The sequence below is a fragment of the Megascapheus bottae genome, chromosome 6, assembly GCF_031878675.1.
Source record: "Megascapheus bottae isolate mThoBot1 chromosome 6, mThoBot2.hap1, whole genome shotgun sequence".
Lineage (NCBI taxonomy): Eukaryota > Metazoa > Chordata > Mammalia > Rodentia > Geomyidae > Megascapheus > Megascapheus bottae.
This window is the reverse complement of record NC_143514.1, coordinates 7,477,134-7,494,329: the sequence shown is the minus strand read 5'-3', so window position 1 is coordinate 7,494,329 and position 17,196 is coordinate 7,477,134. Positions and strand designations below refer to the sequence as shown.

At 39.6% G+C, this 17,196-nt stretch overlaps 1 protein-coding gene across 4 annotated transcripts in view; it reads right to left on the bottom strand.

Annotated features, from left to right (window-relative positions):
• Window positions 1-3,125: 3,125 nt before the first annotated feature.
• Window positions 3,126-17,196, bottom strand: part of Fnbp1l (formin binding protein 1 like) — a 90,722-nt gene continuing 76,651 nt past the window's right edge. For 3 of the 4 annotated variants that reach the window (XM_090334214.1, XM_090334216.1, XM_090334217.1), the window contains 4 exons: window positions 11,239-11,371; window positions 9,605-9,696; window positions 6,702-6,850; window positions 3,126-5,948 (listed from right to left, as the gene is read on the bottom strand). In XM_090334214.1, coding sequence (XP_090190340.1) covers window positions 5,770-5,948; window positions 6,702-6,850; window positions 9,605-9,696; window positions 11,239-11,371 — 553 coding nt within the window. In that variant the 3' untranslated portion in view covers window positions 3,126-5,769. The remainder of the gene's footprint in view (window positions 5,949-6,701; window positions 6,851-9,604; window positions 9,697-11,238; window positions 11,372-17,196) is intronic. The other variant, XM_090334215.1, reaches the window with a different exon arrangement.

Genomic DNA, 17,196 nt, shown 5'->3' with positions numbered 1-17,196 from the left:
TGGGTAGGGATAACAAATATAGTAAAAATGGCCAGACTACCAAAACTGGTAAACAAATTCTGTGCAATCCCCATCAAAATCACAAAGACATTCTTTACTGAAATAGAAGATACAATCCAAAGGATCATATGGAACAATAAAGGACCTAGAATAGCCAAAACACTTGTAGGCAAAAAGAGCAATGCTGGTGGTATTACAATACCAGACTTCAAACTATACTATAGAGCCATAATAACAAAAACAGCACAGTACTGGCACAAAAATAGACCAGAAGACCAATGGAACAGAAGATCCAGAAATAAAACCACATACCTATAGTCAACTTGTATTTGACAAAGGAGCCAAAGATATACAGTGGAACAAACACAGTCTATTCAATTATTGGTGCTGGCAAAACCGGGCAGCCACATACAGAAAACTAAAAATTGTCCCTAGCCTTTCGCCATGCACAAGCATTAACTCAAAATGGATCAAAGACCTCAATATCAGACCGGAAACCTTGAAACTGTTACACGATAAGAGTTGGAGAGACACTGGAACTCATAGGCACAGGCAAAACCATCCTGAACAGAGTCCCAGGGTCACAACAGATTGGAGACTCAACAAATGGGACTGCCTAAAACTAAAAAGTTTCTGACAGATAAAAGCATAGCTACTAAAATAGAAAGACAGCCAACCAACTTGGAAAAAATATTTACAAATAATACATCAGACAAATGCTTAGTATCCAGTATCTATGGGGAACTCAAGAAACTAATGCCCCGCCCCAAACCCAACAAACCAATCACTAAATGAGCAAGGTAAATAAAGAGACATCAAAAGAAGAGGTTAAAATGGCAGAAAAGCATGAGAAAATGCTCATCATCCATGGTCATAAAGGAAATGCAAATTAAAACAACCCTAAGATACCACCTTGCCCCATTTAGAATGGCCAAGATTCTGAACCCAGATAATGACAAATGCTGGTGGGGTTGTGGAAAAAAAGGAACCCTACTGCATTGCTGGTGGGAATGTAAACAAATTCTGGAAAGCAATTTGGAAGTTTTTTAAAGAACTGATAATAGACCTTCCCTACAACCCCGCCATACCACTCCTGGGCATCTATCCTGAACATCATAATCCAGGATATGATAAGGACACCTGCTCAGCTATGTTCATCTCTGCACTATTCACAATAGCCAGGCGAAGGAAATAATCCAGATGCCCTACTGCAGATGAATGGATACAGAAAATGTGGTACATATATACAATGGAATTCTACATAGCCAACAGACAAGATAAAATAATGGCATTCACAGGGAAGTGGATGAATCTCGAACGAACCATGTTGAATAAGTCAAGACCAAAGGAACAAAAGGTGCATGGTATTGTTAATATGTAACTATTAGATCCACACAGTACAAGAGCGAGGACTCAATATTTGCATATCCAATGCTATGGACATGGTATTGGAAATATAAACACAACTAACTACATAGACATGAAGATTTATGACTCTATAGGCATAATGTTTTATTACATAGATTAATATGTATCTATGACATACAAACTCTCCGCCTAATTTTAACTATGCTCTAAAATCTAAATGCCAGTGATCATATATAGATTCCCTTCTTGAATACTTGTTTGTTAAACTTGTCATTTGAAATATGATATAAAAATCAATATTGATAAATTCTTTAATAAAATAAAAACCAACAAAAAGTTATTCATGGTGGGTGCCAGAAGCTTACACTTATAATCATAGCTACTCAGGAAGCTGAGATTCAGAAAATTGCAGTTTCAGACCTGCCTAGACTTTAAAAGTCCATGAGACTTCATCTTCAAAATAACCAGCAAAACAAGAAAAAAAATAAACCAGCAAAAAGCCAGGCTGGAGGTATTTCAAGTGGTTAAGTGCCAACCAAGCAAGTGAAAAGCAAGGCCCTGAGAAAAGAGGAAGATAAAGAAGGAGAGAGAGAGGGAAGGAGGGAGGGAGGAAAGTAAGGAAAGAGCAAGTAAGGAAAGAGAAAGGGAAGGAAGGAAGGTGGCAGAGAGGGAAGAGGGGAGAGAGAGGAGAGGAAAAGGTGAGAAAGAGAAAGGAAGTACTAAAAGAAGCTGTTTATTCTTTAAGATAGCTTAAGAAACTAAAACCAGAATCAAATTTCTGAAGCTAGTTTCTATAAGGATGCCCTACTTAAGAAAGTTAGCTCTGTGCATTACTTAAAATTTAGCACATTTGAAAACAAAATCACCACATCTCTTTGGCTCGGATAATAATAAAATATAACTACACACCTTAACTGACCACGAAAAGTTTGTTTTATTCCATGAAAATATTCTCAACAGAGAACACTATCTTAAACAAAGCATTTACCATTATGAAATCAACATGTGCACAGAGTAAAAATACCTGCAAAATTAAAGATTTCTTTTGGACAATTCACATGTTCAAAGTTTAAGAACGATTTCAGAATGATTTAGAATTTGTGCGCATACAAATGTTTGCCCTATTGTAAGAACCAGTTACAGGTTGCACTATTCTACATGAAGGAACTCACCTCCTATGGAAGCAAATCCTGTATTTAGAAAAACAAACAGTAGCTTGAAAAGAACAGTTAGTCCTCACCAGAAAGCTTTAAACTTTGCCCTCAGTGGCTGATGGCCAAAAAACATAAGCACTTCAGGCTTTGCACAGAAGACTATAAACATAGCCCGATCACATTTCCTTCTCACTGCTAACCTTTAAAATAAAAACAGCACTATTTTTTTAAACTACGTCATGTAGTTAGTACTGAATAATGTCACATTATATAAATAACCCTGTAATGAGATTTTAATATCTAAACTTTATAGTTTACTAGACTCAAAAGCAATACACTATATGTCAGCTGTGTAACAGTGGTGTACTTGATCTTATGAAGGCATTAACTTTCACACAATTGTCATTCAGTTTTAGTATAAATGAGGGCATGATTCAGTTAACACTGGGTAAAAATTATAGAAAGTCACACAGCTTCTAAAATATTGCTTAAAATTGAATAATACACAGAACATTTCATGTTCTTTCTTCCATCAAACCAATAAATGAAGCGCGTAAGAACCAAATTAAGGAAGCGCATCAGCGGTACAAACAATACCCCCACCCCACCCCACCCCGGCCGCTACAACACCACTAAGAAAGCAGCTCAGGTACAAGTCATCAACAGAATCACAAAGGCCAGGCGGGACGACACGAGCGATAGGGCCACTAACAACAAATATATTTACAAGTATAAACATACAGAAATTTCCATTTTACAAGTAAAAGTGCACATAGATCATTACAAAGATTCACTAAATTTTATCTGGTTCAAATAAAAGCATCACTTGGAAACAAGACTTATGGCAGGAATCAAGTGACATCGTCTTAATCCCAAATTAAAAGACAATGTGGGGTTAGGGGAGGTTCACAAAACTTCTCATAGAAACGCTAAGTAAAATGGGCTCAAACATGTCTTCAGTGTGATGCATAAATTTGAGGATGCACCAGTGTACATGGTAGAGCTGTGAAAGCCACCTACCAAGGCTACATTGGCAGCTGCAGCAGGGCTGCAGAGTTAAAAGAGGTCGCACTGAGCTGACATATAAGCCCTTAATGGGATACTGTAGTGGTAGTGTCGGCATTTAACAGATTTAGGCACTCTCGTTTAAGGCAGCATTTGAGTGGAAGCAGCTGACTCGTGACCATAGTCCTGTGTCTTGAGGTGGAAAGTTTCTTCTGTGTTTATTATGCCAGGACTTCAGTGCTCACTACTTGTTCTTCCCAGACTGAGATGCAGAAGATGTATCACATTTCAGAGAGTTCTGTTAACTGGGCTGTAGGCTAGAGCAGGTGGTTTCTTTTTCTCATCATAAATGCTTCAGGTTCAAAGACTATGTCTTCGTAATGTCAAAACTGGAATGTTTGCAGTGGGGAAGTTATAGCAGCATACACAAACACTAAGATGGAACATTAGTGCTGGAGACGTCTGACAAAAGTAATTTGCTCTACAAATGTAAAACAACACAAACACTTGGACAAGAACAAGGATTATAAAGACATGCCTAAAAATCTAAGCCCGGTCACTCTAGACATGCAACAAGATGTTAAGCAAGCATGGAGGTGGCGCAGGCAGACAGACAGATGGCAAAGGCTCTAACAGACAATGAGTTGAAAAGCCACTTAGAACAGAGCTCGATGGACACAGTCCTGACAAGATAGCTAAAAGAATGTTTTATGAAATTTTATGACAGCTCTGCATTTTTAAAAATTTTTGGACATCAGTAAAAAAATGGAAAGAGGCTGAGCCTCTGTAGGCTTCTCATCTTTCTTCCATGGAAGTAACGGTGCACCAGGAATTTAAGGACTGGTATGATAGTGAGTTTAAAAACAATGCATGGAAATGCTAATGAAGTTAGTAAAAAAAAAATCTGCATGCATTCATGCAACTTGCTTTTCTCACTCTCTCTGAGCCTGACAACTCTACCCCCCTCTCCCCCAAAGCAGCTGCATGTAACCTCCTTCAACATCTTGCCCATTTCCTCAGAACCCCTCTTCAGGAACCTGCAGTCCAGGAGGAAAAAGAAAAGAAGGATTACTGAAGACCTTTGATAAGACTAAAAGGGGTGTTCAGATAAAGTGTCTGCCCCAATTTTACAATCAGCTACTGACAACACCAAGAAAATGTGAGACACAAGCAAAATCAAGGGGCAGACTTATGGCTTCCTCACAACTAAAGCACTATGATTACATTAACAGCCCACTGTACAATCGTTGATTATATGACATTTCCAAAAATGTTTGTTGAAAGACAGTGGGGAGATTTAAAAACAAAAAAACCACCACAATCTATTCTAACAGTAGTAATCCAGTTAAAATCCAGTGGTGCAGGGTCTTCCTTTAACCCAGACCCCACCCCCGCCTGCAAAAAAAGGTGTTTCTGCTCTAAAAGTAAACAGTCTATATTTCCAATCAAGATTTCCTCTATCGTCAGTGATTTAAAATCTATTTCCTATGTATAACTGCCAAACGCTAAATAATCTCTAATGTGATAGTCCCAAGAGATATTTTCAAGATGAAAAATGTAAGCAGGAGATTAATATGGAAGGAAGTTTGTTCATTATTGAAAATTACCATAAATCTAAAAGTATTTTCACATCTCAAAAGAAAGCTAGATCAAGTAATTTTGCAGGTCTCTTGATTATTAGCCTATTACTTAAATAGATGACACAGTAGGTACTTATTTTCTTCCTTTACAAAACCAATTAAGAAGAGGAAGAAAAATAAGATGATTATTATTTTAGCCAGTTACCTATTACTTTTCTCCCTAGAAAGTGAAGCTATAAATTCAAACTCCTAGAAGAAACTGCTCGTTTGGGAATGACTTAGCCCAGCATTTCAGAGCTGTTTTATTTATTTCAGTTCACTACAGACGCTGTGTTTTCTGAAGTAAATAAGAATTCCTGCCCAGCAATCAAATCCTATTATTTATAAGGCAGAAAAACAAATCCTTCACACAGACGTAAGCAGGACGTAAAGCAGAAGGCACCATTTAAGCTTCACACCAACATTACTTAAATGATAAAGGCATCACAAAACAATTACTTGTGGCAATATTCACATCTCCCAAGATCACGCCTACACTCGGCTCGCACGGTGAACAGTAGACTGGGATACTCTGCAAGTTCTCATCTTTCTGACCTTTTGGATGTGCTTTCGTTTTATGTTATCGTTTTTATGTCATGCATGGCACAAACCGCCTCATTAGTTTAGATATAAGTTACTGCACCTTTACTGTTTTTCTCTAGGGTTACATCTATGTATGATGTGGGGACGTAGCCTTCTTCACCATTCTGTCTCCGGGCTCTTGTCCATCCATCACCTTTGTCTTCCTCAATAATGTACAGAACCTCACCTTCTTTCATTGCCAGAGTACCTTCATTGTGTCCTAGGATGAGAGTTTTTATGACAGAAGTGTGACTGAAAAGTATTTGCTAGACATTATAAACACAACACACAAAATACCACAAATTCCTAGCGGATCTCAATGTACCAGGATCCAGGAGCCTTCTCACTGCCATCAGCAACACCACTGCTAATGATGCTTTGTAGTTTGCCAGCACGCTACACAATCTAATCTGAATGACAGTGAGTCTGTGAGATTGAATGCACATCAACATATGTAACACATAAAGAAACTCAGTGGCACAGTAAGAGTCAGTAATCTGACTCTTATTTATTATTCTAAGTCTTTTTTCAAATTTGAGTGGTGTTCCTATCTAAACAATTCATAAAATATGAAACGGGGAAATAGTATAAGACAGTGAGGAGAGAGAACAGATAGCCAGGAGTGTGGCCTAGTGGTAGAGTGCTGCCTCGTATGCACAAAGTTCTGGGTTCAATTTCTAGGTACTACATACATAGGGAAAAACAACAACAACAAACACGGTGGTGCTGTGGCTCAAGTGGTAGGTCTCTAGCCTTGAGAAAATCCAAAGACAGTGCTCAAGCCCTGAGTCCCAGGACTGGCAAAAAAATAAAATAAAAATTAAAAAAGTAATGAAAGTACAGAACTAATGAACTGAGACTAATTTTCTGATGATGTTCTGTTCAGCTAAGGACACTGAAGTGAATATAGTTTAACAATATAGTTAAACTTTAAGGAGCCAGTTTCATCCAACAGAATATATCAAGCATGTACCATCAAAAGGGTAGATCGCTTTGCAATGGCCGATAGCAGGCAAGGGGTCGTCATCCTCGAACTCGTCATCAAACTCGCTGTGGTGGCCGTGCTGCTGAGGTGGCCCACGGACTTCCTGGTTTGCGTCATCAGTGTAACTTCCCTCAGGACTAAAAACATAAAATTATCCCCAAGCAAGTATCACCAACAAGAGAACTCTTCATGTATTACTTGTAAGTTGATCTCTTCAGGATCAATTCAGAAATTTGCTAACAATGACAGTTCTATTATTAAGCCCTATTTTCTTAAATAGTGACAAATTGGTTCTAACACAAAATCCCTTTCACTGAATTTCCTAAAATAAAAAAAAAATTACAGTGTTCTAGGCACATAATAAACATTTCTCACTAACACTGGGTCTAAAGTTAAAATGAAAAATTGTACTAGACACATTTCCCACTACATTATCCTGAATTCACTGCCCTCCTCTTCTGGCAAAAGAGCCTTAATATTCTGGACGGAATCCATTGGTTTTTATTTAAATTGTTCCTATTGTGGCCACTGAAGGGCCAGGAACACAGCACTTTCATGGTGGCAGTGAATGGTTAACTAGTAATCCTGTAACCTAATCAAATGCATACAATATACAGAGACCCCTGGCTGTGCTAGAAGAAAAGCTCATTCCCGTTTCACTTAGAACCTGGAAGAAAATTGCCTAGCGCTTTGGGGAAAATCACCTGGTAAGATTTAAAATGAAGCTAACAGAGTAGAAGGGATAGCTGAGAGGTAGAGAGTTCAGTTGATAGAATCTGGGTTATCTTTCAAGTCAGTCAAGGAAGCACATTTTTTTTTTTTTTTTTTTTGCCTGTCCTGGGCTTGAGCTCAGGGCCTGAGCACTGTCCTTGGACTTTCTCAAGGCTAGAGCTCTACCACTTGAGCCTCAGCACCACTTCCAGCTTTTTTGTATGTATGTAGTACCAAGGAATCGAACCCGGGTCTTTGCGCATGCTAGGCAAGCACTTTAACCACTAGGCCAAACTCCCGGCCTCCGGCTTTTTTTCTATGTATGTGGTACCGAGGAATCGAATCCCGGTCTTTGTGCATGCTAGGCAAGCACTCTACCACTAGGCCAAACTCCCGGCCCAAAGAAGCACATTTTTAAGTTAATGAATGAAAGTATTCATTGTTATGTGAAACAGAAAGAATCTTTCTAACTTCCAATTTATCATGACAGAGATATTAGAAACCAGCAAGTACTAACAATTTGTAACAACAGAAAAGATAATAGAAGAAAATTAAATCAATGAAAAAATAATGCTAATTTTTTTTGTTAGTATATAAAAATAGCTGAAGGAGATTTTAATAACAAAAGTTTAGAAGCGGAGCTGTGGGTTAAGTGGTAGAGCGCTAGCCTTGAGCACAAAAGTTCAGGGACAGCACTTGGGTCCTGAGTTCAAACCCCAGGATGGGGGAGAGGGGGAAAAGGAGAGAGAGAGGGAGAGAAGTAAGAAGGGAGGGAGGGAGGAGGGAGGGGGAAGGGTGGAAAGGAAGAAATTTATAGGATTAGATTTCATAGCACTTTTAGTAAGTCTGAAAGCCACATTCTTAAACAATACAAACCAAAAAGACTAGATACTTTTAACTTTGGTTTTTATCTAGTAACAAAAACCAATTACAATAGATCTCTTTTGAGTTACTGAAGACAGAAACTCCAAAGTGACAGGAGAGGGAGGAAATAACACTTAAGAAGAATATACTATTATCCAGTATTTTACTTCTAGATGCTTTACGTATTATTTCTTTAATGATATTAGAAATCCTGAATGGGAATTCTAACTTCCATTTTATATTTTAAGAAGCTCAGATTAAAGAAACATTAAAACTGAACTTGCTCAAATTATACCAAGTTTTGATACCAGACATTTCAAATTCTTCTCTAATGTAAAACTAATTTATAGGTTAATTATGGGGGGAAATGTGTACATATGTATGTATGTACATATGTATGTTATATCAAGGAAGCAACATCACAAGTGCTATAAAAATATAGAAATGGCAAAATACCAAGTTGAGAACTTGTGAAAAGTAACATGTCCCCTCCCCCCTCCCTTTTTTTTCTTTTTCTTTGTGGGTCATGGGGCATGAACTGAGCCTGGGCACTGTACTTGAGCTCTACAGCTCAAGGCTACCACCCTACCCTTGAGCCACAGCCCCACTTCCTATTTTCTAGAGGTTAATTGAAGATAAGAGTCCCAGGTCCTTTAGTGCCCAGGCTGGCTTTGAACCTTGATCCTCAGATCTCAGCCTCCTGAGTAGATAGAATCACAGGCGTGAGCCACTGCAACACTTTTTTTTCTTTACCAAATCTTGAACAACTTGAATTTTCTTCAGCAAAAAACACCCCAACTCGGGGCAGGGAGTTTGGCTTGGTGGTAGACTGCTTACCCAGCATGCATGAAGACCCAGGTTTGATTCCTCAGGACCACATACATAGACAAAAAGAGCCAGAACTGGTGTTGTGCCTCATGTGGTAGAGCTCTAGCCTTGAGAATGCCCAAGGACAGTGCTCAGACACTGAATTCAATCCCTAGGACTGGCAAAAAACAAAAACAAAAACATCCAACTCCACCTTAATCTTCCCACACCTGAGAATCCTCCAACTCCCTCAGACTGTAGTTCCAAGAATATTCTAGGTCCCTAGCTGTTTGGGGATGCATGATAAACTAGAATTCAACAGCAAGGTGAAAATTTCACACTTCATCTGCAACTATTATTAAAGGAATAGAAAATTACTTAGGTTCAGAAGATGCAAAGTTCTACAACCCTATTAAATTTGGAAGGAAGAAAAAGGATTGCACAAACTTTAAGACAAAAGAGCAAGAAAAAGTTGGGGAAAAAAAATAATACAAGTCAAAAAAAAAGACCTTTCTCGTCCTTGTGTTACAAGATGATTTATCTCACTGCTGTGTCTTCTGTCTCTTCCACCTGTTTTGCCTTCAACTTCAGAAAGCCATGCCTTAGGAAAAAAAATAAACAACCTCAATAAATATGTTAAAAAGCTCATGAGATATCCTAAATTGGTGCTTTGAGGTTTATTTATATGATTCTTAGAGAACTTCCAATTTGATCAGATGATCAACTTTATAGCTGACTTTTAAGAAACCATAGTACGACTTGTGGGTAGGGAAGAACTGGGAGAGAGGGAGGGAAGGCGTGAAACTGTCCAAAAAGAAATGTACTCATTACCTGACTTATGTAACTATAACCCCTCTGTATATCACATTTATAACAACTAAACTTTTTAAAAAACAAAAATGCGGGCCGGGAGTTTGGCCTAGTGGTAGAGTGCTTGCCTAGCATGCACGAAGACCCGGGTTTGATTCCTCAGCACCACATACATAGAAAAGAAAAAAAAAGCCAGAAGTGGTGCTGAAGCTCAAGTGGTAGAGCTCTAGCCTTGAGAAATTCCAAGGGCACTGCTCAGGCCCTGAGCTCAAGCCCAGGACTGGCCAAAAAAAAAAAAAGCATGGGCTGGTAGTTTGGCCTAGTGGTAGAGCGCTTGCCTAGGATGCAACCCGGACTCAATTCCTTGATACCACATACACAGAATAAAGCCGGAAATGGTGCTGTGGCTCAAGTGGTAGAGCTCTAGCCTTGAGGAAGTCCAAGGACAGCGCTCAGGCCCTAAGTTCAACCCCGGGACTGGAAAAATAAACAAACAAACAAACAAAACCATAGGGACAATATCCAGGCCCCGAGTTCAAAGTCTAGAACAGATACCAAAAAACAACAAAAAAAAGCTGGGCACGGTGCCCCACACCCATAATCCTAGCTGCTCAGGAGGCTGAGATCTGAGGATCCCTGTTGGAAGACAGCCTGTGCACTAAAGAATGAGACTCTTATCTCTAATTAATCACTAGAAAACAGATGTGGGGCTGTGGCCCAGGGGTAGGTGATAGCCTTGAGCTAAAGCACTCAAGGACAGCGCCCAGGCCCAGAATTCAAGCCCCACAACTCACCCCCCCCAAAAAAAAATCCTCTGGGGAGGGGAGGGAAATGGGGACAAAAACATGAGAGGGCTATCAATGTGTGAAAAGTAATGTACCTACTACCTGACCAATGTAACTGCAACCCCTCTATACATTACCCCGACGATATTAAAAAAAAAAAAAAAAAAAACAACTCCAACAAAGCCAGGTGCAGTGGCTCACATGTAATCCTTGCTATTCAGGAGGCTGAGATCTGAGGATTGAGGTCCAAAGCCAGCAGGGCACAAAAGGACCTGACTGAGACTCTTATCTCCTAACCCCTAGAAAATGGGAAGTGGGGCTTGGCTCAAGGATAGGGTAGTAGTCTTGAGCTGAAGAGCTCAGGGACAGCGCCCAGGCCTAGTTCAAGCCCCATGACCCACAAAAACAAAAAACAAAAATATTCCAACGAATAATTTACCATTTATCAAAAGTATATTTTAATTATAAGTACTAAAATTAAACATAAATCTAGAAAAATCCAATATATCACAATGAAGTTTATAGAGCTGGTGAATCAGAGAATCTACCTCATTCTTATGGATCTCCATTCGTAGACGATCGATGTTATTCATGGTCTCAGCTAACTTAGGTTGCAAACTCCCTGGATCCCCCATCTGTGGATTTTTCTCATATACGTCTTTCATTTTGTTGAGTGCATCTCTGAAAAAGAGGGGGGTAAACCCCACAGGATTAAATGTTCACTTCGTATGTTTTTACGTAAGTTTCATCTGCCTTCAGAAACTCAAGTGCAGTTTAGTTTTAAGTAATTACACCTCTAAGTTTAGCCAGATGTTACCTGATTAAACTCATTTCTGTTCATTTTGTTTTAAGCCAGGGACCTTTTTTTGGGGGGTGGGGGTCATGGAGCTTGAACTCTGTCTGGGCACTCACTGTCCCGGAGCTCTTCAGATCAAGGCTACTGCCCTACCCTTGAGCCACAGCCTCATTTCCCATTTTCTAGAGGTTATTGGAGATAAAGTTTCAGGTCCTTTTGTGCCCCAGCTGGCTTTGAACCTTGATCCTCAGATCTCAGCCTCCTGAGTAGCTAGGATTACAGGTGTCAGCCACTGTGCTTGGTTGGAAGGAAAATTTTTTGTAGCCTAGACTTGTCTCCAACTCTCCATTCTCCTTCTTTGGCCCAAATGCTGGGATTACAGGCATGTGATACTAGATCTGGTTTTAAGCAGAACTCATTCTATGCCCATCCAGCTACACTACTGCATCGGTGTGTTTACCTCACTTGACAGAGCATCAGTGTCCTCCCACTCATCCAGGCTAGAAATAGGAATGCCATCTCTAAAATTTGCCCTTCCTTGAAGTTCAGGTCTTTGGCAAATCCTGTCACCTATATCTCCTCTTTCCTAACTACATTACAAGAGGTCATGTCCAAAGAGTGCTTGCTGACCGCAGCATCTGACCCCAGCAGGTAGTACTACTGCCCTTCCCTTTTTAACCTGGATGTCACTTTTCTTCTTTTCCTTCTCCTCATCTTTGCTTTTCTATGTTCTCACTGGATCCTTCTCCTTCTTTGTTCAAATTTTAAATGTCTGTTACATAAAATGACAGAAGTTTCTTCTCATCTCATCCTACACTCCTCATTTAATGGTTTCTTTAGTTTTAATACCACCTAACTTCAGATGATTCACAAACCCTCAGATGATTCTCCAACCCTCTTTCTCTAAGTTCTAGATGCCTATTTTCAAACTCAACTGGATATTTCCAATGTAGACTTCTCACATATTTCAAAAATAAATCATTACTTTTGTCCCAAAATGTTTTATTTTTACTTAATTCTATAAATATTCTCCTATGCTATAATGCACATGCATACACGCGTGTGCACACACACACACACACACATACACACACTTCCTCCATTTTTCCTTCTTGAAGGCCATGTAATCATTAAAATTATAAACTACTGCTGGGGGTAGGGGAGAATACTGTAATCCCAGCTCCTCAGAAGGCAGATCTCAGGAGAACTGAGGTTCCAGGCCAGGCTAGCACAGATAAAAGATTAACAAGACCCCCATCTCAACAAATAAGCCAAATGGCTAGATGTGCTAGTGTATGCTGTGGTCCTAGACACTGGAAGGCACCGGTAGATTATAGTGTTCGTTCAGCCCCAGGCAAATATTGTGTGTGGTGGGGGGGGGACCTAAAACAAAAGAATTAGAGGTGTGGTTCAAGCAGCCTAGAAGCCCCAGTATTGCTAAGAAGAAGAAAGGGTCCTGGACTGGAAATGCTGCTTACTGGTAGAGTACTCGCCTAGCATGCTTGAGTTCTTGCCTTCAATTCCTCAGTACCACATAAATAAAATTTTTTAAAAATTGGAAGCCAGGAGCATGGCCTAGTGGTAGGATGCGTGCCCAGTAGCAAGAAGCCCTGGGTTTGATTCCACAGTATCACATACACAGAAAAAATTGAAGTGGTGCTGTGGCTCAAGTGGCAGAGCACTAGTCTTGAGCAAACAGTGTCCAATGACAGCACCCAGGTCCTAAGTTCAAGCTCTAGGAATGGTGGGAAAAAATTTAAGAGGTCCTATATTGGCTTTGAAATGATACTTCTATAATTTCCTCCTTGCCACCCCACCCCCCTTCCAGCCTTGGGGCTTGCTCAGGCTTGGACACTGTCCCTGAGCATCTTTTGCTCAAGGCTAGCACTCTACCACTTGAGCTACAGTATACCTTCCAGCCTTTTCTGTGTATGTGGCACTGAGGAATCAAATCCAGAGCTTTGTGCATGCTAGGCAAGCATTCTACCACTAAGCCACATCCCCAGCCCTAATTTCCTCATTTTAATACCATGGTGGTGCCTAAATTTAGGCCCTGTTATCTATACAGTCCCCCCACACACCTCAAACCTTGTTCTCAGGGCTGGGAGTTTGGCCTAGTGGTAGAGTGCTTGCCTAGCATGCATGAAGACCCGGGTTCGATTCCTCGGTACAACATACATAGAAAAATACTGGAAATGTTTCTGTAGCTCAAGTGGTAGAACTCTAGCCTCGGGAAAGCCCAAAGACAGTACTCAAGCCCTGAGTTCAAGGCCCAGGACTGGCAAAAAAATTAAAAAAAAAAAAAAAACAACCTTTAAAGAACCCTATAGACTCCACTCCCAAGCTCCATGAGCTGATTCAAAACGTTGGCAAGGTAGCAGGATATAAAATTAATCCCCCAAAATCAATGGCCTTCCTCTATGCCAACAGTGAGAGGAAAGAGGCAACCATCAGGAAAGCAATTCCTTTTGCAATAGCCTCAAAGAAAATAAAGTACCTAGGAATTAACTAAGAATGTAAGGACCTTTTTGATGAAAACTCTAAAACCCTGAAAAAGGAAATTAAGGTAGAACTGAGGAAATGGAAGAACCTCCCATGCTCCTGGATTTGAAGAATCAACATCGTGAAAATGACAATCTTGCCAAGGGCTATCTACAAATTCAACGCAATACCCATCAATATCTCAATGGCATTCTTTAAAGAAATAGAAGAGGCAATCCAAAATTTCATATGGAATAATAAAAGACCCCATATAGCAAAAACACTTCTTAGCAGAAAGAACAGCACAGGAGGAAATTTCAATACCAAACTTTAGACTCTATTACAGAGCTATAATAATCAAAACAGCTTGGTACTGGCACAAGAACAGGCCTGAAAACCAATGGAATAGAACTGAGGACCCAGATATTAAACCACAGACCTATGGCCACCTAATCTTTGATAAGGGAGCCAAAAAAATAGAATGGAAGAAAGACAACCTCTTCAACAAATGGTGCTGGCAGAACTGGTTAAGCACCTGCAGAAAACTAAATTTGGATCCTTCTTTATCACCCTGCACTAGAATTAACCCAAATGGATCAAAGACCTCGAGGTAAAAGCCGACACACTGAAAACTCCACAAGAAGGAATAAGAGATACACTACCACTAGGCCTCCTTGGCACAGGTCGAAACGTTCTTAATAAGGACCAAGAAACACAACAAACAGAGAAAGTGGGACTGCATTAAACTGCAGAGCTTCTGTATGGCAAAGGACATAGCTCGTAAATTAGGAAGCCTACAGAATGGGAGAAGATCTTCACTATCCATACAAAGGCCTCATATCTAAAATATATCAACAGCTCAAAAAAATTGAATCACTCCAAAACTAATCTCCAAAGAAACAACCATCCCATTAAAAGATGGGCCAAAGACTTAAAGAGACTCTTCTCTGAAGAAGAAATAAAGATGGCCTATAGACACATGAAGAAATGCTCGACATCTCTGGTCATAAAAGAAATGTAAATCAAAACAACTGTAAGATTCTACCTCACTGCAGTTAGAATGGCCAGGATCAAGAAAACTAGTAACAACAGATGCTGGAGGGGATTTGGCCAGGAGGGATCACTACTACACTGTTGGTGGAAGTGCAAACTCATTCAACCACTATGGAAAGCAGTATGGCAGTTCCTCAAAAGACTAAACATAGAGCTCCCCTATGACCCAGCAATTCCACTACTTGGCATTTACCCAATCATCCAGAAACAAGGACATACTAAATCCACTAGCACAACAATGTTCATTGCAGCACTATTTACCATAGCAAAGATATGGAACCAACCCAGATGTCTCTCAGTTGATGAGTGGATCAACAAGATGTGGTATTTATGCACAATGGAATTCTATGCTGCTCTCAGGAAGAATGACATCGCCCTATTTGTAAGGAAATGAAAAGACTTAGAAAAAATCATATTAAGTGAAGCCAGACTCAAAGGAACATAGGCCCAATAGTCTCCCTCATTTGTCATAATCAGTAGAAACCTTGGGCTCTCCTAGCAGAGATTTACAATAGAACAAAATCTAAATACATAAGGCCATATAGTATGACGCTAAATGTAAGGACTTCCAGGATATAGAAACAAAAGCCATATAATGAGTGATTGTTGTCCTTAATGTTCTGTTATCTCTCATCTCTTTTGCTGTTCCTTGGTTATCTCATATTGTTACAATATTTCACCTTGTTATCTGATATATTTTATAGTTGCTTAATTGGTTATCTGAAATTGGATCGGGAAGGGGGAAAATCAAGATGGGGGGAGGGGAAGGGAAATGGGGACCATGTCATGAGAAAGGGTATCAATGTTTGTGAAGTAATGCACCTTCTATCTGGTGAATATAATGTAACCCTTCTATTAATTACAATAAAAAAATTACTAACAAAAAATAAAGAATAAACTGAACACATTGAAACAAGAAAGAAAAAACACCTTCCAAGATGTCTTCATACAACTTTAGATTACCTTTCTTTAGAACATAAAACTGCTAATATTAATCTTTATCCCTTCTCAACAACTCTTGGCAATTCCTCAATACCAACAGAACTCCACAGAAAAGCATTCCTTTCTTTACTCATCCTATAGCTTTCCACCCTCACCCTGTTATTCTACTTTACATAATTTCAGGTCACAACAAGAGTGCCTTTATTCTTGTCTTTCCTATGGTCCTCTCCCTTTAAAACCCTATTTTCCTATCAAGAGTCAATTCTAATTCTCTAGAATTCCCTAGAGATCAACAGGCCAGGGCCTAGAAGCTAACTGTTACAAGCTAGCTAATCTTAGACAAAGTATATATTTGCTTGACATCCTTCTTCACAGAGAGGCAGAAAACACCAAGCCCATAGGCCACACAAGGCCTTACAATCTTTGGGGGTATGACATATGATTCTCTTATGTTTGTAGTCAACTGTCCACAGCCCATCTGATCATACTGATTATCCCTAGTATAGAATGCATTATATATGGTAAGCATAAAATATTAAACTAAACTTTTATTATTTATATGTGGCTCTATTAAGAAATGCTGTAAGCGCTGGTAGTGTGCTTGTTTAGCAAGCCTAAAGCCTTGGGTTTGATTCCTTGGTACCACATTCACACAAATAGACAGGAATGCTGCTGTGACACAAGGGTAGAGTTCCAACCCTGATAAAGCTCAAGACAGTGCCCAGGCCCTGAGTTCAAGTCCAGGACTGGCAAAAAAAAATGCCCTAACATCCTAAAATCATTTAAATCAACATAGATGGCTTTCCTTATTGGCAGATATCATGTTTGTGAATTTGCCTACTAAAATCAACTCCAAAACTGGTATTCAAAATATTTCCTGTCCGGATATTGGTGGCTCATGCCTGCAATCCTAGTTACTCAGAAGGCTAAGATCTGAAGATCGTGGTTCACAGCCAGCCTGGGCAGGAAAGTCTGTAAGACTACAATTAAACACCAAAGAAGCCAGAAAGGGAGCTGTGGCTTAAGTGGTAGAGTATTAGCCTTGAGCACAAAAGTTCAGGAACCACGCCCTGAATTCAAGGACCAATACTAAAAACAAAATAAAACAAAACAAAAATGCTTTCCTGATCACTCATGGGCATACAGCAGACAAACTTCAAGTCACAGGAGGCATATTTGAATGTCAGGCAGAGGACAAGCAAACAAGCAAAAAAAAAAAAAAAAAAAAAAATCT